The sequence below is a fragment of the Myotis daubentonii genome, chromosome 2 (genome assembly GCF_963259705.1).
Source record: "Myotis daubentonii chromosome 2, mMyoDau2.1, whole genome shotgun sequence".
Classification (NCBI taxonomy): Eukaryota; Metazoa; Chordata; class Mammalia; order Chiroptera; family Vespertilionidae; genus Myotis; species Myotis daubentonii.
In genome coordinates this window covers 12,201,995-12,229,216 of record NC_081841.1, presented here as the reverse complement: position 1 = coordinate 12,229,216, position 27,222 = coordinate 12,201,995, and the positions used below count along the sequence as shown (strand labels likewise).

The 27,222-nt window shown below is 50.0% G+C and overlaps 1 protein-coding gene across 1 annotated transcript in view; it reads left to right on the top strand.

The window, feature by feature from the left end:
* The first annotated feature begins 525 nt into the window (after window positions 1-525).
* The window catches only part of RFX4 (regulatory factor X4), a 132,943-nt gene continuing 106,246 nt past the window's right edge, over window positions 526-27,222 (top strand). The window contains exons 1-2 of the mRNA XM_059681761.1: window positions 526-875; window positions 26,537-26,623. Of these exons, the coding sequence (XP_059537744.1) occupies window positions 833-875; window positions 26,537-26,623 (130 nt within the window). The 5' untranslated portion in view covers window positions 526-832. The remainder of the gene's footprint in view (window positions 876-26,536; window positions 26,624-27,222) is intronic.

Here is a 27,222-nt window from a genome sequence, read left to right as displayed (position 1 = left end):
AGGACCCCCCACTTAAATCTAACCCGGGATCAAACTGGGGGGGGGCACTAGAGGAGATGGAAGGGAGCGGGGCCCACCCGTGGCCACGTAGGCGGCTCCCCAGGCTCCCCGGAGTCCCCTGCCGCCGCCACCCCCACGCCTGCGCCTCGCCTGGCCGGTCGGGAGGGTGGGAAGGGGAGAGGGGGCCACATCTAAGCCAATTTTGATTTCGCCTATAATGAGTGCCGGGCGAAGGCTGGAGAAGGCCTCTGGAACTTTAAATAAGAAAAACGTTGCTAATGCTAGAATAGAAGGGGGAAGTCGGAGGGCTGGGATTGCGTCGCTCCGAGCCCCCCTTTTCGGAGGCGGCTTTTCTTATTCAAAACAGGCCCACAATGGGCTTCACAGTGCGCCTCGCCACGGCCCCATCTGACGAGCGGCCATTCATCAGGCCGGCTGGCCTATCAATGACATTGCTCCCATCGGGGCTCCTATAAAATGATGCTTTTTCCCATGAAACATCCGCAAACATTTTGACGGGTTTGGCTTTGCCCGGCTGGATTTCTGCGTGTCTCCTCGCTCGCTGGCTTTCTCTCTCTCCCTTCTCCGAGCTCTCTCTTTTCTCTCTCTCTCTCTCTCTCTCTCTCTCTCTCTCTCTCTCTCCTCTTCTTTCTCTTTTCTTTCTTCTTTCTCTTTCTTTTCCTTCTCCCCTTTATCCTTTTCACTTTCCACTCTCTGCGTTCTCTCGCTCCTTCTCCCCTTCTCACTCCCTTCCTCCCTGGGCGGCTCTAGCACAGGGGATCCCCAAACATCAGGACTTTTGGGGGGCGCCTGTGCTGTCCATGGGAAGAGCATGCATTGTGGGTTACTGGAGGAACCCGACATGGATTCCACAGGTTAGTCCTACTGGTGGGGGCTGGGGGGAGACATTGGGAGGGAAAGAGAGGGAGAGGGGAAACTTCAGAAAGAGTTGCAAAAAGTTCAGAAAGGTCAACTTGACAGTGGAACCCCAGGAGATAACGGAAAGCGTGTAGAAGTTTTCAGTCCGGCACGATGCGTGCAAGTGGATGCTTGCAAGTGTGTGAGTGCAAATGTGAGTGTGTATGCACGCGCGCACGCGCCGAGGAGCGCGCTTTCGCTTGCTCGGGACACAAAGTTACGTAAAGATTCGCTGGCTCGTGGCGAGCTCGAGGTGCCACTTGCAGAAACTTTGCGAGCGGACTGCCCCTTCCGGGCGCGGTTCCTCCCCCAGGTGGGGGCTCCGGAATAGCGGTGCGCTCTGGGGCTGGTGGCGAGGGCCAGGAGGCCGAGCGGAACGCCCCGGAGGCGGAGTGGGGCTACGGCTTCGCACAGCGCCTGGGAGGTGGGGACCGAGGCTCCAGCTGGCGGAGACCCGCCGCTGGAGGGAGTGGCGACCGGCGAACCCGGTGGTCCTGGGGAATCGCGCCCGGTTGGGCGGTGGGAGCTCCAGGCCGTCCGAGGCCGGCTGTAGCCTCCCTGCGGGGAAGGGGCACCCACCGAGGCGCAGCGGTTGTGACTGCCCGAGGGAGGGAGGGACGCAGCGCAGCCTGCGAGGCCTGGCGGCGGGGTCTGCCAACTGCTCGGCACTTTGGCGGCTGTTGGCCGTTAGTTTTGGGGTCGCGGCGGTCTGTAAAAACCGAGGAAGCCAAAGAATCTCTTCCAACGAAAAAGCCGGGCGCTTCTGTTCTTTCTCCAGCAGAGCCTTCGCCACCTCCCATTTCTAGCGCCTTTAAAGAGCCGCCGAACTTCTAAACCTGAACGATGCTCCCTACGTCCCTTCCAGGTGGAAGAAGTTCACCCCCTTCCCTGGCCGCAGTCTGCTCCTACCCGGACTCCGCGGCAGCCTCGGGATTTCTTGGGGAGATGGGATTGGGAAGGAGCAGAAACCGGGCGGTGAGGGCAGCCGGGGCGAAGGCAGCAGCTTGACGCCAGACTTGGGAGGATGCGCGGCGCAACAAGTGCCTTCCAGCGTCTGCCACCCCGCAACACACGCGCGCGCGACCCGGTCTTCCCTGAGCAAATCACCACGCGGATGTTTCCCACCTCCAGCCCTGTGGGTGTGGGAGGTGTAGGGGTCATCCGGCATCGCCCCAGATGGTCTATCTTTGGTCCCTGTAGACAGATTTCCAGGGACCAAAGGCTCCTGCCGAGGCCCTGGTGGCCAGGACACCCACCCCCTTTGGCCAGGCCGATCTTTGGTTTTCCAGGAGAGTTGTCTCTCTCTGATTCCCAAGAGCCAAGTTCCTCTTCCATAGCGCTCCCCGGGGTGGGTGTGGACCCCCTGGGAGTGGGGACAGGCTGAGCTCCGCAGGCCTCCTTCCTAGATGCGATGACAAACCAAGGCAAGGAGAGGCGGCTCCTGCTGCGCGCCCCGGTTGCTGGCAGAGGCGGGCCCTGCTGGGTTCTCTCCGCTGGCGGCAAAGAAGGTGCCCAGAGAGGGAAAGAGGTCCTCCCTCCACACTGTCACGTCCAGTGTTTTCTCCTCTGCGCACCTTTTGAGCACCCCGACTTGAGAGGTGAAGATCCTCGAAGGAAATGAAATTAAACTCATGTCTGCACTGTATTTGCAAGGGGCCTACGGAGGGACTCGGGGTCTCATGGCACCAACTCCCGCCATGGCCCAGCGGGAGTGTCAGTCGCCCCTTCCGCATGCCTGGAGCGCTTCCCTGCGTTCCTGGGGCGATGGAAACCTTCTGGTTTCTGCCTTCCCCGCAGCTGATGGCCGTGGGACACCTGGTCACTTGACCTCAACTGCAAACATCCTAAATGGGGAAACTGAAGTCTTTCCCTCATCCACTCTCCTCTCCCTTTCGAACAACGGAGACGTCTAGTTTTCCTAAACTCACAACCCCGAGGCTTGGCAAATAGGAGCGTGAAGAAATGACACGAGGCGCCCCAGTGACACTTCGCTCGGGCTTGCACCACCGAGGACCAGGGCAGGGCGGCGTGGCGGGGTCCGGCCCAGGAACCTTCCCTCACCTCCCTTCCAGAGAACTTAATCCAATTAGCCCTTCTTGTGAGCCTCCCTTGTTATGTAAAGGTCCTTGCTGCCCGGCCGGCGGAGAGGGGCGCTCCCCGGAGCAGTTCGATTCTGCTCCTTTCCCAGCAGATCGCGGGCGACCAGAACCACGAGCATCACTATTGTCATCTCCTTCCGAAAGGGCTCCAGCAGCCGTTTCGCAGGAGTGCGGGGGCCACGTCGGGAGCGTCCAGGATCAGAGAGGCGGGCGAGCCGGGCCTCCGTCCTCTCTTCTTAAAAGGAAAATCCCCGCCAAGTGCCTCGGGCCGGGGAGGACAATTTTGCAGGGGCCGGGCTCTCGTGGTGGCCCCGGGGCCACTTCAGCGTGACCTCGGGAAACGCGCCCCTTTGTTCCGCGTACCGAGCCGGTAATATATGCCTCCAGTTTTCCCAAAATACTCCACAAGTGGGGGGCTCACACAATGGCGCCGTCGGGGGAGGCCGGACAGCCGGCGCGCGCCTCGGGGGCCTGCAGCGGGCGAGCTGCAGAGCGCGGCAAGCGGAGACCCTCTCCCCCGAGGCCGGCCTCGCGGCCGAACCCGGCCGGCGGCGCAGGCCAGGGGCGCGTGCGTGCGTGCGTGAGGCCGTCGGCGCGCCGTGCGGCCCGTGCGCCCTTTGCCGCGGGCGCGGCGCACGTCTCCCCGGCCGCGCCGCAGCCCCCGCAGCACCGACGTGGCCCACCCTGCGCGCGCGGGCCGCCCGCGTTTCTGGCCTGTGGGTCCAATCCAGGCTGCCCTGCCCCGGCGAGCGTCGCTCAGTTCCTGAAGGTATTCGAAAATTCGAGAACGAAGGGGGAAAGGAGGTGGAATTTTAGGTCACGCAGAACTGGTGCGAACTGGGCCGGGGCCAGGGTGCTCGCCTACGCAACAGAAGGGTTGTTGCTCGGTACCCGGGATGGCGCCGTAGCGAGGGGCACTGCGGAGCCGGCGTTGGAACCTTCGGCCTGTACCCGCCTTCTGGCCCCGTCTCCGGAGTCCAGAGCTGGGGCGGCCAAAGTTCCCCCTGGAGCCGGATTTGAGCCCCGCGGGCCGCGCCGGCGGGAAGGCGCGCTGCTTCACAGGTGCCGGCGCAGCACCGGGCCCGACCTGGCCCCGTGGGCCCTCAGGGCAGGACACGCGGTGGCTGTGCGCGAGGCCCACGGGGCAGTCAGAGCCCGGTAAGGACGGGGCCCTTGCCTCTTGCATTCTCTCCCAGCTCGGCCCTAGGCAAGGAGCCGCCTTCTCCGTCCTGGAGACCAGGTCTGTGGGGGTTAAGGGGCCAGGGTGTCGGCTTTGCTCCCGCACCCCAATGAGATAGTCTCTCCCTTCACACGTGTGTGTGGCCGGCGATGGGGGGAATGCGCGCCCCCACTCTCGCCACCTGCCAAGCGCCTGCGTCTGGGTTTGGCAGCGGGGTCAAATGAGAGTCGCTTGGTCCCAGGGTCCCCAGGCCCCGTGGCTGCAGCCTTCACCAGCGCGACACGGCGCGTAGGCCGGGCCAGGGAGCCCCGCACGCGACTCCCCGCGGCTGCGCTCTCCTGCCCGGCCTGCGGGACTCGGAGACCCGGAAAAGTTTGCCGGGGCCGCCCGGCCGCTGGGCCCTGGGATTTCCATAGCCGCGCCCTCCCCCTCCCCAGTGCGTTGCCATGGAGACTGTTGGACGTTGGTGGCAGAAAACAGACCCGGCGCAAAGCAAAATATTATGAGTGCAGTTGGGGTGACTTCAGCGGGGCGGGGGGCCGGAGGGCAGGAGCGGGAGCCAACGGCAGAGGCCGACAACAAAGGGCCGAGTGCAGGGGAGAGGAGTTTGCAGGGGCCTCCCCGCCGCTCCGTGAGAGCTGACCGTCCAGCTTCCCAGAGGCGCCGAGGTCTCTAATTTCTCTCCTGCAGCTACACCTTTTTCTCACCCTCCTGCGCCCCCACCCTCCTCTCCGGGTTCTCTTCCAGGCACTCTCCCCATCTGAGGTTAGAGGCCCGCTGGCCAGTGCGCCCGCCCGCCCCCCCCTCCCCCCCCAGCCACAGGCTTGCCACCACCGTGAAAGGTTCTGGCTTTTCTTCCCCAGGACCTGTGGATCACCCAGGGTGAATTTCTCACCCCCTTCTCCAACCGGATCTCAAAGCGTGAAGGGATAGGATAAGGCAGGAAAATCTTGGAGGGTCTGACTTTTTCTGTCCTTTGTACAATGGGAAAAGCTGAGTTATAATCCCACTCAACCACTTGCAGTGTTCCTTCAGGCACATCTAGCCTTTCCAAGATTCATTTTCCTTGCCTGTAAAATGAAGGGTGTGGGGGGAGACAGCTGGGATTCTCCACAAGTTAAACATACCCCTCTTTACTGTAGAATCCAGGAAGCATGTGTGTGCTGGTTGCCACTGTCTGACCTGTGATCCACTACACAATAGGTGAACCCTTGCCAAACTAATAATAAGCGAAAATGTTTTTAAAAGTTATTTAGGATTTTAGGAATCAAGAGCCTCGGATAACCATTTTCAAAGGTCCATTTCCTTTCTCAGGGACACCTGAGGCACATTCCTTAAGTCTTTGGTCAACTTCTTGCATCCCAAAGGAACTTACTATAAGACACTAGATTTTATGGGGCTGTGTGCAACGTCAGTTTAGGAAACACTGAAATGCCTGTGGATGATGGTCAGCATCACAGAACCACACAGATGTTGGAGAGAATAAACACTGGCCAGTGTGACAAAATGTTGCCGTCAAAGGAACACTACACTCTACCCTCCCTCCCCCCACCCCCCTTGCTCGAACTTTTAGAAAGAGGTGAGGCTGTTGTCACACAGAGCCACCCCTCCTGGTGCTCATTGGAGCAGGTGACAGGTGACCCCTTCCCTTCTGCCCTCGGCTGGAAATGAATGGATTGAGCTTAGTGATCACGGTGGCTGTGGTCTCTCTAGACGTCTTACCGCTCAGTTACATGGCTGTGTCCGTGCATGTCTTCTGCATATATGTGAATCTGCCTGGTACTTTGTTTATAAAGTGGTTTTGTGGTCATTGATCCTCACAAGTGCTCCACGAGAGAGGCATTACTGTGACCTGCGTCCAGAACAGGGCTTGTCTTCCACCTCCAACATTGTAAGGTGGTGATTCTAAGTCAGATTCTGTTTCTGTTTGCCATGGTGTCGTTGCCAGAAGGGCTGGGAAGGTATAAAATGGTGCATCACAAGTTGGGATACCAGGTCTCTGCTTGCATAGAGCCTTGCGAGCCTACCCACCCCACATGTCCGACAGGTCCCCGGGGACACTCTTCCTCTGTCCCTGCTGGGTTCCAGGGGCCAGTGGATGGGAAACGTGGGAGAAGTCCCTGATGTTGTTCTCACTCCTGTCACTCTATTTTATGTCTTTGCAATTTTGTTAAGGTCTAGGGGACCCAGAATGAACCCAAGACAGATTATTTGGAAGTGCTCGGTGAAAGTTAAAAACTTCTTTGGGCAAATTTAACAGGTTTTATCCAGTCTTTCTCTCTGAGCACGTGTTGGTGGCAGACCTGAGGGATGGACAAGGCCACGGCTCCTGCCTTCAAGGACTTTAGAATGTGTTTGATGAGAGAAGATGAGGACACACTGAGGGTGATGAGCTCTCCCAGGACATAAAAACAGTCCCCTTGGAGCCTAGAAGAAAGGGTGCTCTCACTTGTCGAGTACCCACCAGGAGTCAGCCCGGAACAGGCACTTTTCCACACGTGGGCCATTTAAGCCTTACCACAGTTCTGCGTTGTCCATTTCTAGAGTGAAAGAGGGTCTGGACCTTGCCTGGGGTCACAGTATATGGTAGAGCTGGGTGGGAGACCAGACTCGGGAGGCATGTTTCCTTGCCCCACCCAACATACTTCATCTGGGCACTGCCGGAGTGCCAGCTGGGCAGGGGTGGGCCATGGCTCTGACCTCGAGGTGGATTTGAGTCCCACTTGGTGAGAAGGGGGATGTATGGATGAGAGTGGAGAGGCACAGAATGTTGTCATCTCTGGGCTCCTGAGAAAACCACTGGGAAGGAGTTGTGTGATTCTGCATTTGAAGAGGATTTTAAATGATGGCCTTAATCAGAGGCAGTGCGTCAGAGTGGTTGAATATAGATTTTGGACAAATTTAGCTTGCCTCATTCATTAATTCATTAATTCAAGGAAACTGTGTGTCTCCTATGTGCCCAGCACTCTGTTAGATGTTGGGCTTAACAAAAATGCCATCTCTTCCTCTGGAGCATAAATTCTAGACAGACAAACAAGAAAACAAGAAAAACAGATAATTTCAGAGCACGTGAAGAAAATAAACGCTACCTGGAGTAATGAAGAGAGGGCCCGGTGATGGGGAGGTGGCTGCCTTTCATAGGGTGCCCTTTGCCACGTAAAGCCGTGTGCCCTTGGTCTGGAAGCTTAATAGCTGCTGAGCCTCAATTTTCTTAGGAAACTGATACAACCATCTAATAGGGCTGTTGAGCATGAAATGTGAAAGTGTTAATAGAGCCCTGACCGGTTTGGCTCAGTGGATAGAGTGTTGGCGTGCGGACTCAAGGGTCCCAGGTTCGATTCCGATCAAGGGCATGTACCTTGGTTGCAGGCACATACCCAGTGTGGAGTGTGCAGGAGGCAGCTGATCAATGTTTCTCTCTAATCGATGTTTCTGACTCTCTATCCTTCTCCCTTCCTCTCTCTCTAAAAAAAAAAAAAAAAAAAAAAAAAAAATCAATAAAATATATTTTAAAAAGAAAGTGGTAATAGATACCATATCTTCAACACTCTGTGTCTTCACTTTGCTAATAAGCATTTTTTATTTAAATACCTTATTTATATGATGCTCACCTCAATCCTTTAGAGAAGGAATGTTGTTCATCACAGTTTAAATGAGCTAAAGGCAGAAATGAAAGCCAGTGAGGTGTTCAGTGAGTTTCGGGCTCCTGTGGCCGGGCTGGCAAAACATACCTTGAGGGTATGGGAAAGAAGATCAACCTCAGCGGCATGTGCCTAATTTTCCCAAGGCAGAATGCAAATGATAAATCTAGTTTTTCTTAAAATCAATGTTTATTAAATGCTTTTCATGGACTAGGCAAGTATTCAGTGCTTTCAATGCATTATTAGTTATATTTTAATATATGTATGGGTGCTATTATCTACTCCATTTTTTTTGTGTGTTAATCCTTATCTGAGGATATTTTTCCTTTGATTTTTAGAGAGAGTGGAAGGGAATGGTGGGGGGCAGAGAGAAGTATCAATGTGAGAAAGACACATAGATTGGTTGCCTCCTACACAGGGATCAAGCCTGCAACCAAAGTACGTGCCCTTGACAGGAATCGAACCTGGGACCCTTCAGTCCTTGGGCTGATGGTCTATCCACTGAAATAAAACCAGCTGGGCTATCTACTCCATTTTCTGGAATGGGAAGCTGAGGAATATAGAAGCTATCCATGAAGGGGGTAAGTGGCCTAACCCATGGGAGATCTATACTCTTAGTCACAAGGCTATATACTGGTTCCCTCTTTTCTGGTTTAGTAAGGGAGAAGGTAGGGAAAGGGATGTTCAATAAAGCATACACCATTCTAGCAAAAGCAAAGGACTTGCTGTTTTCTCCCAATAAAAAGGTGTTAGGGTAGTTCTTTAAACTGTGGAGACAAAATTTTAAATTATTGTTGGCAAAGATAAGGGATATAAAGCATTTGTATCTGTATTACAGATATGAATGTGCTGTAGTCTTTGGGATTCATGTGAAGTTCAGTTAGCATTTGATTCATTTGAACTGTAGTGCACATTTGCTTAGTCTCTAAGGATGTCTCACATACAGACACCTCAGTAAGAACAAACTAATGAAGCAAAAGCGTGATGTGATAATACAGGTAGCTGTTAGGTAATTTAACAAACAGTATGCTGCAGCTAGAAGCCATTCACAAATGTGTGTTAACGTGACTTCAGATGAATGTGGTGGGACTTAATAAACGAGCTTTGCCATGACACAGACCAAGGTTTCAAACCCAGATCGGTCACTGTCTAGCTGTGTGACCCCCGGCAAATGACCTCACTTCTTTAAGCCTCGTTTCCCTTCTTTGTGAAAACATCCACTCCTTACTTTCTTAGGTTGGTTTAGAGATTATAGTGAGATTGTGTATGTTCAGTTAAGCCCGGCTCACTCTGAAATTGCTCAGTAAATGGCAGATTTTATTTTTACTAATAATTATTATCTGGAGTTTCTAGGCCTAACCCTAGGTGTCTAGTCAGGAAAGAGGGTTAATAAGAATCCTGAGGGGGGAAAAAAAAAAGAAAAGAAAGAAAAAGAAAGAAAGAAACCTGAAAAAAAATATTAGCCTGTTTCCACACATCTAGATGTTTTCTGTATTAGGAAGGCAGCATCCCAGTTCGAATGTCAAGAGAAATTATTCTTTTCTAAAGTGTTTAGACTGAGGGATTAATTTCATATCTCAGCCTTTTGCGTGAAGAAAACATTTGACGTGCTCCTGTTGGCCATGATTTCACCTTTGTGTTTAAGGAAGTGGAAAATGTGTCCTTGTAGAGGCAGCACCTTCTAACTGCAATTTGAATCCTGGAGAAGAGTTCCATAGATCACTCAGAGGACATAGGTTGCACACCTTGGACGGGGGCCCCTCCACAACTCTGGGGGCCCTCCCAGTTCCAGAATGTGGTGGCCCGCCCCCCCCCCCCATACATATAAGCATCACTGTGTTAAAGACTGAAGCATTCACTTTACACTTGATGTTCAGGAAATGGAAAACCCAGTTTCGCATCAACCAGTCTCTGAAACTCCTTTTAGCAGGATGCAGAGAAAGTATCTAGTTCCTTTGTATTTCTTGCATGTTTTTAATGCAACAAATGTCCATTTGTTCTGTTTCTGTCTTTCTAATTTGATTTTTTACCTATATGTAGTTTTTGAAATGTTAACAGCTTCCTGAGAGAGAGAGAGAGAGAGAGAGAGAGAGAGCATAAAAAGCAGAAAAGAAATTAAATTCAATCATTGTTTTCCATCGCATATGGTCCAGATTTTAGGCAACGAGGGCTGGATTGACCTGTGCCAGGAGATCATGTGGTTTCAGGGTGTCATATCCGATAAGCAGAGCAAAATTACTTTAAAATATATATACAGTTTCTATTTTTGTGGTTGCTTAATCTTCAGCAAAACATAAAAGCATAATCTGTTGCTGAGCAGTCAGTAATTCTTAGTTGACAGGCGAACTTGGAACTGTTGTGTTTATATTGTTGCGGTTGTCTTGTCGGAATTTAAAGGGATAATAAGAAAGCCTTTGAAAAGCCTGCAGCCCGGTGAAGGTTGGTTAGCGCTTTGTGTCCTGAGTGTTTCCCGACTACCCAACTGTGCTGAAGGTCAGCGTGATTTAGGCGCAACCTCAGTGAGATTGCTGCATTTAGCAGATTTGTATTTACTCGGAACAGACAGTTAGCACTTCATAAGCACTGATCCATCCTGTGGAGTGAATGCACCATCAGGCAACTCAGTGAACTCCTGGAGAACTAGAGTTTGCACTGTCATTTGAATAACCTAAAAAGCGATGAGTGCCCTGGCTGGTGGGCTCAGTGGTTAGCACACCAGGTTCAATTCCTGGTCCCAGTTGCCCTATGCAGGCCTGTGCAGGAGGCAGCCAATTGACGTGTCTTTTTCACATCGATGTTTTTCTCTCTCCTTCTCCCTTTCTCCCTTCCGTTCTCTCTTAAAAATCAATAGAAAGATATCCTCAGGTGAGGATTAACAACACCGAAAATAAAATAAAATTAGTGATTAGCGATTGGTAATTATACCTCCAGCATCTCATTTTTTTGAGGCACAAATGCATTTCATGTTTGTTTTGACTCTTATGAGTGCCATGAAATCATCTCAAGCTAATATTAGACTTTTGAAGAAGGAAGTATTTCTTTGAAGATTGCAGTTCCAGAATTCATAATTTAAAAAAATGATCATGAGTGATTTTTTTTGAGTTCCACTTCATCTTTTTCTGAATGATTAGTCTAAGTTTGGGATGCTGATACATGTAACATATTTATACTTTGTGTACCAACTCTAAATACTCATGGGTAGGTCAAGTTGCTATTGAAATCATTAGGATTTTATAAAGTTTCAGAACCGGGACCACGACACAAATGCAAACCTATTTCTGGTGGAACTGTGATTACTTTCAACATTTGCTGTGTTTTCTGTGCAGTGTCAGTTCTACTGCTGATAACACAGCTGGAGTGTGGAAAGGCTCTGGGAGCCTCTGTAAGTTCTTCGAGCCACCAAAACCAAAATCAGCTAATTTTGTATCACCCGTATATGACTACTAAAAGGCTAAAATTTCTGTGTCTAGGAGTTTTATTTCTTTTATTGGATGACTTCTTTAAAAAGCAAAACCGTTTGCCCCTAAGCATTATTTGACATCCTAGGAGGTAAGTAACACGGGCTGAGAAAGCCTGGGAGTTTACCAGGAAGAACGGCTCCAGAGGCTGGAGGCCCTCCATTAAAACACGGCAACTTCGACGCTTTGGAGAGATTTCTAAAGCGCTGCGCAGTTGTTGTGAGAGGGCCTTTGGTCTGCATGCACTTTTATTTTCAATTCAGTGGGCAGAGGTTTTGAGGTCGCTGTGGTTGGGTAGGGGAGCTTTTCAGAAATGCCAGGCTTTTAGGAAAAAAAACACCGCTTTTCTTCTCATCAAGGCTCCGTTTTAAAGTTTGAAAACTTTGCTGTGATTAGAAGAATGAATTATTTCTCAGCTTCGTTGGGGTTTCCTCCGTGTGCCCAGGCTGCAGGGCATCCACCGCACAGGGCACCGCTGGGGGAGCGTGGGGAGCGGGAGAGCTGCCTGCCCAGGCCTGGACCCGCACACACCAGGCGTGGGACCCACACAGAGGCTGGGTGAGCCAGAGCACAGCCCAGAAAGCATGAAGGGCAGAGGGGTCCAGAGGGATCCAAGAAATGAGGAACCTATGAAAAGGATTCCCTGTGGATCCTGTTTTATTCAAAGTTTTTCTTTGTATTGAAAGATATTTTCAAAAAGAAAAAAGAAACATCAAAACTGTATGATCGTAGATAATTCCTATTTCATTTTTCAGTTAGAGTTGGCATTCAGTATTTTTTACATTAGTTTCAGGTGTACAGCATCGTGGTTAGACAGTCATAAACTTTACACATTGAGCCCCCTGGTATTTCCAGTACCCACCTGACACCATACACAGTTATTACAATATTATTGACTACATTCCCTAGGCCAGTGACGGCGAACCTTTTGAGCTCGGCGTGTCAGCGTTTTGAAAAACCCTAACTTAACTCTGGTGCCGTGTCACATATAGAAATTTTTTGATCTTTGCAACCATAGTAAAACAAAGACATATTTTTGATATTTATTTTATATATTTAAATGCCATTTAACAAAGAAAAATCAACCAAAAAAATGAGTTCGCGTGTCATAGGTTCGCCATCACTGCCCTAGGCGGTACTTTACATCCCCATGACTGTTCTTTAACTACCAATTTGTATTTCTTAACCCCTTCACCTTTTTTACCCGATCCCTTAATCTCCCCTCCATTTGATGACCATCAGTCTGTTCTATGTAGAAAAAAATAGATCATTTTTGAGATGGAAGGAAGGGAAAATAGCAAGGAAGGAAGAGACCCAGGGAGGATGGGACAAAAGGAGAAAACAACATTGAAATCATTTTTGGTAATTACTGGCAGGCTGACTTAATGAGTTATTTTCGAAAGTATTACTTAAAAAAAAAATAAAGTGACTCCCTTTTTTAATGGGGTAGTGAAGTCATGAAATTTATAATCTTTTCCAGGCACTTCGCTACATGCTAACGCGTGTCTTACCCCATTTCATTCTCATGCTGAGTCTCTGGCATTATTGCCCCCACTTTACAGATGAGGAAAGGAGATTCAGAGAGCCCAATTAACATGTCCAGGCCAGATGGCTGGTGTCAAACCAGGGTTTGAACACATTACTCTGATTTCAAAGCCAGGTTGCCTACTTGCCTGCTAAAGCCAAGAACTGGAAGGAAGACCTCAGAGAAGTCCTTCCTCGCTCACCTGCTCTACCGATAAAGGCGTTCAGGAGCTCTGGTGATCCCTGATCCTGGTGGGAGACGGCAGCTCACACTGCAGGTCTTTGGAGCACACTGCCCGAGGTGACCCTGGCAGCAGGCTGCTGACCGAGGACGCCCATGGGTGCTCCTTCCTGCCGGGGAGCCTTCATGCAATGTGTGCCTTTCATCTCGAATCATTCTCAGAGCTTCTGAGTCCAGCCTGGCCCCACCGCTGGGTAGTGCTCCCCCCACCCCCACCAGTTACTGGCAGATTTGGCATCTTACACACATTATCAAGGGCTTCATATCTGTTTATTTACAGATATGATTCTTCTAATGGACTCAACATAAAAACCTTGGTGTTAAAATAGCAGTGTCTTCCATTTGCACAGCATGCTCGTTTGCAATCACTGATTCAATCATTAATAGCAGGGAGTTTGCCGTCATTGAATCATTAACAGATGCGGCATCCCATAGGTTTGGTGAGAATTGGCTTTGCAGGCAGCGGTTCTCAACCTGTGGGTCGCGACCCCTTTGGGGGTCGAACGACCCTTTCATAGGGATCGCTTAAGACCATCCTGCATATCAGATATTTACATTACGATTCATAACAGTAGCAAAATTATAGTTATGAAGCAGCAACGAAAATAATTTTATGGTTGGGTCACAACATGAGGAACTGTATTTAAAGGGCCAGAAGGTTGAGAACCACTGGGCTAGAGGTTTGAATGAACTCAGCAAATTAGGTAACCTCTCCAAGCCTAAGTTTGTCAGTGAAGTGGGGCCACATATAGTACCCATCTTGTAGGGTATTGTGAGAATTAAGTGAAGTGATTCATGTAAAGGGATCAGCCCGGGGCCATGGCACGTTGTCCAAGCTCCATAAACAGAAGGTGCTGTGAGAGCCACTAGCTTCTCCTGGTGTTGCCCTAGTAGCTTCCAGGACCTACTGTCTCCCTGCCCCCATGGACCACAGAGAAGAAGAAAACAACACGTATACAACACTTCTGCTGTGCTCAGTCATTTTTTAATTTTATTTTTTAATTTCAGTTTACATACAGTATTCTTTTGTATTAGTTTCAGGTGTACATCATAGTGTTAAACAATTGTATATTTCACAAAGTGATCGCCCCAATATATATATATATTTTTTTTTGGTTAATCCTCACCCGAGTATATTTTCCCACTGATCTTTTAGAGAGAGTGGAAGAGAGAGGGAAAAACAGAAACATCGATGTGAGAGAAACCCATCGATTGATTGCCTCTTGCACACAACCGATCAGGGCCTGGGCTGGGGAGGAGCCTGCCTGCAACCACAGTACACGGTTCATAGGCCAGTGCTCTATCCACTGAGCTGAACTGTCTAGGGTGCCCCAATATTTCAAGTATAAAATCTTACCATTTGCAACAGCATGAATGGACCTAGAGGGTATTATGCTAAGTAAGATAAGTCAGAGAAAGACATCATATGATTTCACTTCTATGTGGAATTAGAGGACAAAGTAAATGAACAAACAAAATAGAAAAAAATCAGAGATACAGTGAACGGGCAAGTGGTTGCCAGACGGGAGCAGGTGGGAGGGTGGGTTAAAAGGTAAAGAGATTAAGAAGTACAATTTGGTAGTTAAAATAGTCACAGGGATTTCAAGTACAGCACTGGGAATGTCGTCGATAATACTGTGCTCAGTCTCTTCAGTTCGTGAATTCATGAACCTGTCTGCAAGGTGGGATCAGTCCCACTTTATACTCAGTGAAAATGCCCTGCAGTGGGATTGAGTCACATGCACCGTTTCCTATTAACGAGTGAGCATCTAAACCAGCCGTGGGCAAACTACGGCCCGCGGGCTGGATCCGGCCCGCTTGAAATGAATAAAACTATTGAAAAAAAAGACCGTACCCTTTTATGTAATGATGTTTACTTTGAATTTATATTAGTTCACACAAACACTCCATCCATGCTTTTGTTCCGGCCCTCCGGTCCAGTTTAAGAACCCATTGTGGCCTCGAGTCAAAAAGTTTGCCCACCCCTGAAAACGGAGGTTTGTTATGGCGACAACACTGATCGAGCTTCCTTTCACCCAGGCCCGTGGTCGGCAAACCGTGGCTCTCGAGCCACATGGCGGCTCCTCCACAAAACACCACGTGCGGGCGCACACGTACAGTGCGATTGAAACTTCGTGGCCCATGCGCAGAAGCCGGTATTTTGTGGAAGAGCCACACCCAAGGGGCCAAAGGGCCGCGTGTGGCTCGCGAGCCGCGGCCCACCGAGCCGCAGTTTGCCGATCACTGACCCAGGCCATCTCCACGCCAGCTGCAAATGTGTCGTCAGGAGGGCGGGGCAGGTGGTGTGCCTCCCTCATAGGGTCTGACTGTCCTGAGCTGCACCCATGCATGTGGGCCTGAAGGGCGTGTACTGTCCGTCCTCCTTTTGTGTGTTTACTTAACGAGTCTTCCTTTGTTTCTCCAGATTCCCGCCCGTATCTTTACTATCTGGGCTCAGTGCAGAGCACCCACTAGAGTGTCTTGCACAAGTCAGTGGTCCATGAATATTGACTTGGTACAAATCACTCCATCCTCATATCATGAAGGATGCTGAAACTCGGCTTGCTTTTGGGGAAGGCTGGCTCAAGGTTCCATGAAACAAGCACTTCATAATTAACTGCAGATGAACTGACACTCTTTTGAGACTGCTGAGTGCCAGGCATGGTGCTTCATTCATTCCTTCTTTCCCCTCACTTTTCTCCATCCTTTCCTTCTCGTCTCATCGGTCTGCTCTGTTGTGCCCAGCACCATCCACAGGCAGGGGATGGTGGGTAAATAAGGTACAGTCAGCTCTCAAGGAGCTTAAATTATGTCTCCTAATCCTCATAACAACCCATGGGTAGATTCTTAAAATACTATATAGGGAGGAAACTGAGGCCCATGAGGTTAAGTAATTTTACCCAGGGTTGCAGAGCCGACTAGTCACTTGTAAGGAGAGGATTAGATAACATGTCCTCCTGGCTTCCGGAGCCGCTCCACCAAGAGACCCAAGAGTCAAACTGAAAGACTGATGACAGGGAAGGGACTAACATGGGATGCTTTGGGCTGGGCATGATATAAAAATTACAAAAGCTGGGAATTATAGTGCTTATCATGTAGGCACACTCTTGGCCTTATTCTCTGAATTCTCATACAAATTCCATGAGGAGCTAGCTGTATTACTCCCCCCATTTTGCAGATGAAAAAAACTGAGGCTCCTGGAGGTTGAGTCACTCGCCCAAGGTCATACAGCGAGGAGGTCAGACTTGAACCTGGCAGCTGAGCTCCAGAGTGCATGCTGTTGACTGCCGCACTGTGATTAAAACCAAGTGCCTCTGTCATAAGCGGGTACCTGGAGTCAGCGCGGTGCCACGTATGTAGACCCTGCTCAGTGCCGGCACTGTGCGAAGTGCTTTCTCTGCCTCTGAAGCCTGGAGCCACTAAGATGAGACGGGCAGATTATCATCATCCACCTTCTACATGAGGGGACCCTGAGGTTTAGAGACTCGGCCTGAAGTCATTCAACTAGGAAGTGCTAAGGCAGGAATGCTGACCGTACACACACAGCTAGTTACTAGACCCACATGCTTCTGTTCATTCTCCTAGATATTCTCCGGAAATGGTTCAAAAGAGAAAACATGATATGCACCCAGTTGTTCATTGAAATGTTATAAAAAATAGGAGCATTAGTTCAGTGGTCACTGGGCAACTTTTAAACAATAATAAGTGTGGAAGACATGCCACATAGGACAAATCTGCACCATAGCATGTTAAAGGGAATGGAAATGGCATGTTCGCTGGGGTTACAATCACACATGTGCACAAGTAGTTCATGTTATGAGGGTGGGCTTGTGGGTGAATGTTTTCCTTTTAACATTTTAAAATACAATTTCTATGATAGCTTAGCATAAGAAAGAAAAAGGAGAAAGCCATCTTGGGATTTATTTTAAAAGTTCAGGCTAGTTTGAAGTCTGTTTGGGAAAGAGGGTGAAAAAAAAAACACAACAACCTAGGATAGAAGTGATGTCAAGAATCAAATAATATCAGATGCTGTGCACAGTGGGTAACCTTGGCTCCAGTAGCCGTTTCAGATTTTTATGTTTTAATAATAATGTAATGATAGAGAAACAAAAAGTCCACTGACATTAGGAAGTGCTGGGTATGCCCCCCTCAAGTCAAGGGAAATGAAATTTTCACAGCCTGGTTATGCAACTATGTACATTAATCTGATGCTCCCAGGAAGATTTTCAGAGCAGAGATCTGCTTTTACATTGAATTTATCTTCGACAGGAGATGGCACTGAATACCTTAGCATTGACTTCCTCTAGTCTGCAGGGACTGTGGTGAGCTCATGATCTGTGAACTGATGGCTTTGGTGTACCCTCACGGTTCACTCGCTAATTCTTGTATACTGCAAATAATGATGCCAGAATGAAGCTCCTAGCCTATTTTAGAGTTTTATATATTGAGTTTTCTAAAGTGAGACAGGGCAGTAACATTACTGAGCACCTATTGTGTGTTTGGTATTTTGTTAGACACAGCTTCGTACTCACAGTGAGACTTTCAGGCATATATAATCATGGGTGTTACAGTATACATAATGGTTAGGGTAGAGTCAGAGTCAAATCCTGTTGCAGCTGCTTCCCGCTATGTGATCTTGGGCAGGTCATTGCTGTGCTGATGCTGTTGATGAAGATGACGGTGCTGGCATTGGGAGGCCACATTCTAGGAGATGTCATTATTGTCACCTTGGACTCACCTGCATTGTGCGTGATTGAGACTCCAACTGATGAGGAAGAGACACAGGGCCACTGGCCACTGGCTGGGGCAGTGAGGACAGTTAGCCAGGAAGAGGGCAGGGTTGTCATCTTTTTTCAGTCGGGCCTTTCTTTCTCCATCTGTAATAGGGGTGGGGAACATTCGGCGGGCGGGCTGTATAAGGCCCTCAAAACCGTTTGGTCTGGCCCTGCCAAGGCATTAGGGGTGAGTTAATGAAATGTTTGACCAAATATAGCAGGCTGATTTTTAGTCGAGAATTTTGTGTGGCCTGAGAGTGATGTTATAAATACCCAAGTGGCCCTTGGCAGGGAAAAGGTTCCCGGCTCCTGCTCCAAGCCTTAGTTAGAATCTCGCAGTGGCCTCCTTTTGCGTAGGACCAGTAAGTCCTGGGCTTTGCCTGGGTCAGTCCTGGTTTACACATGTGGTCCTGGCAAAATTATTAATACTGTCAACCTCAGAAGTGTCAGGCTTGGATGGTGAGTGACGTGGTCTCCTGCTTCCCTTTCTCCTCCCTCCAGCGTTGCATTTAGCAGCAGCAGATGGAGCTGCCCGCACAGCTCTTGTGCTTGTGCCACACAGTAGTAAAAACATTCAGAGATTCCCAGCCTCCCCCTGAATAAACCTCAGACTCCTTGACCCCGTCCCGAACACAGAGGCAGGGCTCCGACGTGTGCACGCCCTATAGCGTCTCACGGAGTGCTCGTCCAACAGGCTGGTCTCGATGAACACGTGTGAATTACTGCCTGAATGAATGTGTGCGTTCACACTCAGGATGCTTGTCAGTTTCCGGACCGGACTGCATCATTCTTCCACCAGCTGAAGGGCCTTTGCACTGCTGGTCCTTCTGCCAGGAACACCCCTCCTCCGTCTCTCCTTCCCTCCCTCCCTCCATCCCTCCCTCCCTGGGTGGTAGCATCATGCCTTCTCATTCTTACTGCTACTTCCTCTGAGAAGATTCCCTGGCTCTCACAGACTAGGACAGGCCTCCCTTTTCCCTCGCCCGTGGCTCTCTGGGTAATGGCACCTCTACGTGTGTGATTATGTAATAGCTGGCTCCCACCCTATAGTCTAACCTTCCATGAAGACAGAAACCGTGCCCTCTTGTTCACTGCTATGTCCCTGCTGTGTAAGTAGCCCAGTGCCTGGCACATGGGCCTCCATAGTGGTTGATAAGCAAATAGTGGGATGAATGAATGTAAACACCCCAGGAGGCGACCCTTTCTGAGCCAGTGGAGTTCGTATCACCTGTTTAAAGCCCTTCGGTAGCTTCTTAGCACCCTTGGGATAAATGCCATGTTCTTACTATGGCCAGGAAGGCCCTACACAGTTGGGGCCATTGCTAACGTCCTGGCCTCATTTCCTACTGCTCGCCCCTCCTGCCCCTCCTCTGCCATTCTGCCTCCCACCTCCAGGCCCACGCCCACCTCAGGCCTTCGCACTTGCTCTGACATCATCTCACCGGAGAGGCTTTCAGTGTCCCCATCACCAACACACCACCCCATCCCTGCCTGTCCCATGCCACGGCTTTGTCTGCCTGCCCTCCAGAATCTAAGCTCCCTGAGAGCAGGGACCTAGCCTGCCAGGTTCAGCACTTAGTCCCCAGAGCAGACAGTTGGCGCCCAATCCATATTTGGTGGGCAAAGGAAAGGATGGAAGCAGGGACAGGAGGGGGGACTGCCCCTTGGAGGCAGGGCAGGGCCCCTTCCTGGAACCCAGCGGCCTCTGGGGCAGGGCCTCTGGTGTCGCCATGACAACCCACTGACCTGAGTTCTCCCCAGGAGAGGCCACAGCTGCCTACCTCCTGGGCCCAGACTTTCCGACTTTCCATCCGATCCTGCGTGTCTTGTGTGTCACCACCGTGGGGAGAGAGGAAAAGGGGCTGGGAGAGAATGATCAAGAGGAAAGCACAGCCTGGTGCCGGGGGAGACGGAAGCAGGCCACGCTGGGGTGGCTCCACTGGTAACAACCAGGGCCCGAGGTGGGTGGGGGAGGGGGGCATGGGGCCTGCTCCTCCCTTGGTAGCTTTGAGTGTGGCATGTCAACTCTTTTATGTGGCATTTCTCAAGCTGTGAGTTCCTAAAATAGGCCCAGCACAGCCTGAAAGACTGTTGATAGCAGGAATCTGAATAATGCCTTCTATTAAAACCGGGTGACACTTTCTAAGTCAGGCAGCACTTCTGCAGGTATTGCATAAGTCAAGAACTCCCCGTTCTCACCCAGTTGCTCAGAAACAAAGCTAGTCGTGCTACTCCCCCACGGCTGGAAACTCACGCCTGCTCCCAGCTGCCTGCAGGCTCTGGGCCTGGCCGGTGAGGCCTTGGCGATCCGCTCCCAACCAACCCTCCCAACCAACCGTCCCACCTGTCGCCCACCACTCCCTGGGTCCCCGGTCAGTGAACTCCTCACCTTTCCCAGAACCCACTTTGTGCCTTTGCCCCTGACGGCAATCCCCTTGTCCAAAATGCCCTTCTTGCCTCCTTGGTCCGGCAGATGCCGAATCCTTTAAGGACCCCTTGTGAAGCAGCCGGGCCAAGCGGGAAGCTCCCTCGTGTGCCCCACAGCCCCTCATGGTCATAACTGACGTGCTCCTGGTCCCTGCCAGCCTCTGGAGCAGTGTGCCAGGGGAGTGCCAACCAGCTTTGGAGGCAGACAGACCTGACCCAGCTCGGACACCAACTAGGGGGCCACCAGGCTTCTCTGAGTCTGTTTCCGCCTCACAGACCGAGTTTAAGGCGCTGTTGCTGGGAGGAGGAGGTGAGGCATGTGAAGCAGGGTGACTGGTGTGGGGAGGATGCTCAATAAACGCTCAACATCACCAGTGTCTGTCCCTGTTGCTCAACTGGGGGCCCCGGTGGACAGAGACCATGCTTTCCTCGTCTTTCCATGGCCCCCAGAGCCAAGCGAGGCGCTTCCCCTGTGTTATTTTAATCGTTGGAAATCCTGGAAGCAGGGCCTTAGGAAGGTTCAAGAACCATCCCAACGTTACATAGCTGGTACGTGGCAGGGCTGGGATTTGAAATCCAACTGTTCTCACTCCAGTTGTTCTAACTCCAAGCCCATGCTCTTCCCTGCCTGCCTCTGTCTTCTCTGTCATCTGTGCTACCTCAACTCGGTCACTCCACATCCGCCCGGGCCTTCTTGCCATTCCTTAAACGGTCACACAGGATCCCTCCTTGGGCCTGTATGGTCCCCACTCTCTGACCCTTTGAAGGCCTTGCCCCTCACTGCACTGTCTCCAGTGATGTGTTTTTTTCCTCAGAGGCATCCTGGGGGGAAGGAGTGGGCAGGGAAATCTGTCCACCCTTCTCTGTTCTTCACCTGCTTCGTCCAGTCATCACCCCAGCTCTGTGCCTGTCACCGTTCCCGGCTCTTGGGGAAAAAGCACTGAACAGGATAGGCAAGGTTGTTAGAGCTTACATTTTGAAGGTGGGGACAATATATACTTAAAAAGAATACAGAAACATACAAGATATTTTCAGGTCCCGAGAGCCTGGTCCTCCAGGGGTATCTTGCTATCATATATTGACTTCCAGTGAAATAGCATTTGTCTGTCCATCTCTTCTGTTGGAACTTTACACTGAAGGTACTTGATGATGATTTGCAAGATGGATGGACAGATGGATGGATGATCTGAGGGAACAGTTGGTCTGTGCCCAATGTGGGGCAGCAAGAAGCAGCAGCATAGGCTGTGGAGACGGAAGGTCTGGGTTTGAATTCTGAGCCTAGGCCTCCTGCCTGACCTTGGTTCTACACCCCTGTTTCCTTCTCTGTAAAGTGGGATGAAGTCCCACCTCATGAGGTGGCTGTGAGGCTCTGATCAGGTTCTGTATGTCACTGGCTCTGTGACCATCAAGGACGACCTGCCTTTGGAGAACCATCCCAGCCGGCTCCTCCTGCCAGACCAATGCCTGTGCTCGAAGCCCTGCTTCCTGGTGGTGATTTTTTCCTGTTGCTGCGAAGGGAACCAAGCCTCCTGCAAAACCCGATAACCATGTATGGCTCTGTTCAACCTCACTGTGTGAACTTGAGGAAGTCACTTCAAGTTGGGGTTTCCAAATCTTCGATCCAAAGTGGGAGTCGTGAAGAACTGCCTCGGAGGAGCATGGTGAGACTCCTTGCAAAGTGAACACCCACAGGCATCATCGCGTCCTGCTTCCTGCTTCCTGCCCATGGCCTCGGAGGAGTCAGGAAGGGGTGCTTTGCAGCCCCGGAGCCTACACTCACAGCCGTCAGTAAATCCCGTTGGCGCTCAGAGCAGGCTCAGTCCCGGTGAAAAGGTCAGATGATTTTTATGGATCTAGAATGAGGCAACTCGGAGCAGGGAGTCATCTGAGTGTGAACTGAGCTCTCCTCCTGCATCTCCGAACACAGTGCCTCTGTTCCGGCATCGATCACAGTCTGCCTTGTGTTAGAACTTTTGCTTCAAGCCTCAGTTTTCACCTCTATAAACAGAGATATTAAAACCACATAACATTGTTCTGAGGTTTAATTTAAACCAGATATGTGAAAATACCTTGTGTACTACCTGGCACACGTAGGAATTTAGTGTTGCTTTTCGAAAAAGTAATGCATTCAACAACATATTTATTCTGCAACATCTGTGGGTCCAGGCACAGGGCCAGCCACTGGTATAAGGTAGTGAACAAAAACAGCAGAATCTTTGCACTCATGAGCTTGGGGAGTAGCATCTGCTTCGCTTCCTAGAGGGCAGAACCCCACTTATTCATGTCTACATCACTCACAGCTTCTTGTATCTAGAAGGCACAAAATATATGGTTTTTGAATTTTGTTTGTTTAGAAAATCGCCTTTGGCTTTGGCCTGGCCACAATGGCTCAGTGGTTGAGCATAAACCTATGAACCAGGAGGTCATGGCTTGATTCTGGGTCAGGGCTCATGCCTGGATTGCGGGCTAGATGCCCAGTGGGGGGGCGGGGCATGCAGGAGGCAGCCGATTGATGATTCTCTCTCATCAGTGTTTCTATTTCTCTCCCTTTCTCTCTGAAATCAATAAAAACATGTTTTTTAAAAAAAAGACCGCCTTGTATGTAGTGTACTTTTTCATGCCTATGTGGTAAAGAAGAAAATGGTTAGAAAGTCCTGTAGATAAGTAGACATATTGATCTATATGTTGTATATTCTTTGATATCACATGTATCGGTAACGTAACATTTTTTTGAGGCCAGGTTACAGGAAAAACTTTCTACCAGGCACTAGTGGAGAGTCAAAAGAAATAGGATAAAGTGGACTCCATTCTAAAGATGTTTCAGTTCTAAACTAAAGAGCCTGCTATGTATAACAAAGGCTGGCAAAGAAAAACATAAATGCGTTTAGCAAAAGTTGCTGTGTCTAAGAGTTTTAGCAAAAGTTCTGATGCAAGGCAGACTGTGAGCGATGCTGCCATGTTGGCCCTGTGATCTGGAGACAGTATGGGGCGTGGGTGAGAGAGGGCCCGGTGCACACAGGTTAGCACCCAAGGGTGAATGCTGGTCCTGCCTCCGACGAGCTGGGTGACTGTGGACAAGCCACCTGGTCTTTCTGAGCCTTAGTTCCCTCATCTCTAAAATGTGTATATTACCAGCACCCGCCCCAAAGGGTTGTTATGAGGATTACATATGATGGTGATGTAATGCATTTGCCTAATGCTTGGCCCACAGGGCCTCAGTATATGGTGGCCTCTATTGTTAAATCATATAATTCTAAATAAATAAGACAGATGAGCACAGTGTGTTATTAGAAGTTCTATATGAATGTCATCTGGCTGAGTAATTCTTGATCTTTGCAAGACCAAAATCCATTGTTAATAGTTTTAAAGTTTACTTCTGGTGACCTAAATAGGGGCCTTCCAGTCATATGGAGCAACCTGACCAATGGGACACGAGTTGCAGATGCCACTGTCGGTCCTATGAGGGAAGAAGACAGAGGTCAAAGAGCAGCTGTGGCCGCAAGGCCATGGCCTGTTGGGATATTTCGCAGTGTCGCCCCATGCACTCTGGAATGCAGGGCCTTTGAATGCTTTGAGAACTCCAGGCAGGTCCCCAGAACAACAGAGTGATGGCTCTGCCATTCTGGGCACCATCTGGACCCTCCAGGAGTCCATCCTGGGTGCTTGTTCAAGTGGACGTTGATTAACTAGAAGACAGCCAGAAGCAGGTGAATTGGGTGGCAAAGAAGTGAGAACAGTTTCTTCCACAAAAAAACTGAAGCAGGCAGGGTACTTTGATTGGAAAAAAGGAGATGGGATGGCTATCTTCCTATATCAGTGATGGCGAACCTATGACACGTGTGTCAGAGGTGACACGCGAACTCATTTTTTTGGTTGATTTTTCTTTGTTAAATGGCATTTAAATATATAAAATAAATATCAAAAATATAAGTCTTTGTTTTACTATGGTTGCAAATATCAAAAAATTTCTATATGTGACACGGCACCAGAGTTAAGTTAGGGTTTTTCAAAATGCTGACACGCCGAGCTCAAAAGGTTCGCCATCACTGTCCTATATCATCCCTGTGCAAAGGCGACCAGGTTGTTCTGTGTTGCTCTCAGGAGCAGAGCTGGGTAACAGAGTGCCTGCAGGCACAGGTCATGGGGTCAGAGAGACCTAGTGGGTGCAATGGGGAAGGGAAAGGCTTCCTTGGTGAGATTTCTTCTTTCTTTTTTTTAATGGCCCTTCCAACCCTCTCTCCCTTCTTGTAACCTTGCCTTCACCTCTCCAGTGTCGGGGCCGAGCAGTGTGGAGGACAGGCACGGCCATCAGGAAAGTTTGTTCTTGACTCTGGTGGGCAGGCGCTGCCCTCCCTTGCCCACCTGGGGTTTAGTCCAGCTCCTCTCCAGAATGTCTCCACGGGTTCTTCAGAGAGGGCCCGCCCAGTACTGGGCGTCTCCCTGCAGGAAGAGGCCCTCTGAAGGACTCCAATTGTCACAGGCCTAATCCTGGCCCAGGCAAAGTGGGCGCGAGAGAGCGAGCATTTCTGAGGTCCCCGTTTCTGTGGAGGGGCTGGGGTGGTTAACATGTGCTGGTGTGTGTCCACGCACGTGAGAGCAAGTCGGTAGGAATACCTAGGTAGCAGGACCGGGGACCGGCCCAGAACAGCAGAAGCGGCTGTTGGTGGGAGGGTTTGGCGGAGGAAGAAGCTGCACATTTCAGTAGATGCCCTTTAAAAATCAGCCGGGGCTGCTGCCAGGGAAAGTGCGCCAGGATGGAAGGGATTAGAAGGTCTGTGCGGAGACATTCTGGGGAGTCCTGAAAAGAATTCCGGAGATTTGTATTCAGATGCGGTTTTCACTATGATGTGATGACAGACGCCCACCTTGTGCCATCGCCGCTCTGAAAACATGGCAAGCCATGTGTTTCTGGATGCGCATTTCCTCCCTGGAAGGGGTAGCGCTGTAACATTTTGAATTTCTCTGCTGCGCGTTGCTTCCTCAGAAATAACAGATTTTCATCTCCTCGTAACAAGCTGGCTCCTGTCCCTCCCCTTGGATATTCCGGTACTTATTTACAGTAGTAGAAGCAGCTTTTAAAAGAGCAGTTTGTCGGAACATAAAATACAAAACAAACACCCAACATGTCTCCTTGCTGGGTGCGTTTGCTCCCCCGCTCCCCATAGTTTACTCAGGAGCGTGGCTGCTTTTTACAATATGTTACGAAAGGGGTTAACTAACCATCTTTGCCTTGGCTCTCTGAATCATGAGGAGTCACATTGCTTAATCTCTCTAAGCTTCAGTTGCTTTCTAGGAAACACGGAGATTAAAATCTTCACTTTTGGAGCTGTCAGCATTCAATGAGATAACATATGCAAAGGGCCTGGCCTATTCAAGTAGATGTCCAGTAAATGCTAGTTCCCCTAGTGTAGAGACGGCACCGGGAGACTGCCCCGTCCGTGCAAAAGCACACAGCCATAGCTCTAGTCCGTTCTGCCGTAACACCACATATGCATTCCTAAAAATCACCACCGCGCTGCAGAAACTCACAATAAAAACCACAGGGTTTACTGGGAAGGTAAGCTAGGGGCCCAGCACTCAGAAACTTGGTCAGCTGCAGATCCCTACCCTCCCTCTCCACTCCCACCAGACCACAGGGTTGATCTGCTCTCCTGTTTGTTTGTGTTTAAGGCAGTGGTTCTCAACCTTGGCTGCACGTTAGAATCACCTGGGAATCTTTTTAAAATCCTGATTTCTGGGCCTCATCTTCCGGAAATTCTGTTTCTTTGTTACTAATGTTGTGGCCCCACCCCATAACAAAGTAACAGAAGTTCCAGAGGATGAGGCCCAGAAGTCAGGATTTTAAAAGGATTCCCAGGTGATTCTAATGTGCAGCCAAGGTTGAGAACCACTGGGTTTAAGGGAAAGGTTCTGCTGTGCATTTGCAAGTCTGCAAACCTCCATTAAGGAGTCATTTGACCGAATTTGGTTTTACATACTACTTCTCAAAAACGTATCTTCCTTTTGAAGAAAGACAATCCTCAGTAAATACTATTGGGAAATGAATACTCCAGAATTAGTAGAATTTGACCAAGAATTACTCAAGTGGGGCTTCAAATTACCATTTTGCCTTCACACTACCTGGCAAATGGTGCACGTGGAGCCTCGTGTAAAACCCAGTCCCAGTCACAGCACTTCTCAGATGAAAGTTGGGCATTCACGAAATCTAATGCATCAGTGGTGTTCCTGTCAGCAGCAATTCTGCAATTTTGTGATTTTCTTTCTTTTTTTCAGAGAGCTGGATTGAAAGATGTCTCAACGAAAGCGAAAACAAACGTTATTCCAGCCACACATCTCTGGGGAATGTTTCTAATGATGAAAGTAAGTGCTTGGAACTCAGTTTTCCAGGACGCCCTAGACTCGGCTACCGTCCTGACAGGAGGAATAGCACTTCTAGAGTGCTGGGCTGGCCAGTCCCCGGACCCAGAGGCTCTGGCGGCATTGAGGAACTGCCCCCGGCCCTCCCCATAATGTTCCGAAATAGGGAGTGCCACTTAGGTGGGTGTGGAAACTGAGGCCTCTGCAGAAACTGGCTGTGGGCACATTTGTATTGTCTGAGACCGCAGAGACCCCGTTACAGGGCTGCTCCATCGAGCAGATGTGGCCCCTGAGTGGGAGAGGCCATTCTCTGCATCCCCGTAGTGCGCCAAGGATGGTTGTTTTAGAGCCTCGAAGGCCCTTGCTATTGGAAAGTAAAAATGTCTCCTGGATCTTGGCCTAGAGAATTAGGGTAAATGGAAGGATATGGACTGCTGTGCTTTATATTAAGAGTAGAAAAGCCCAACTGGTGTGGTTCAGTGGTTGAGCGTTGACCTATGAGCCAGGAGGTCAAGGTTCAATTCCAGGTCAGGGCATATGCCCAGGTTGCTGGCTCAATCCCCAGTGTAGGGGTGTGCAGGAGGCAGCTGATCAATGATTCT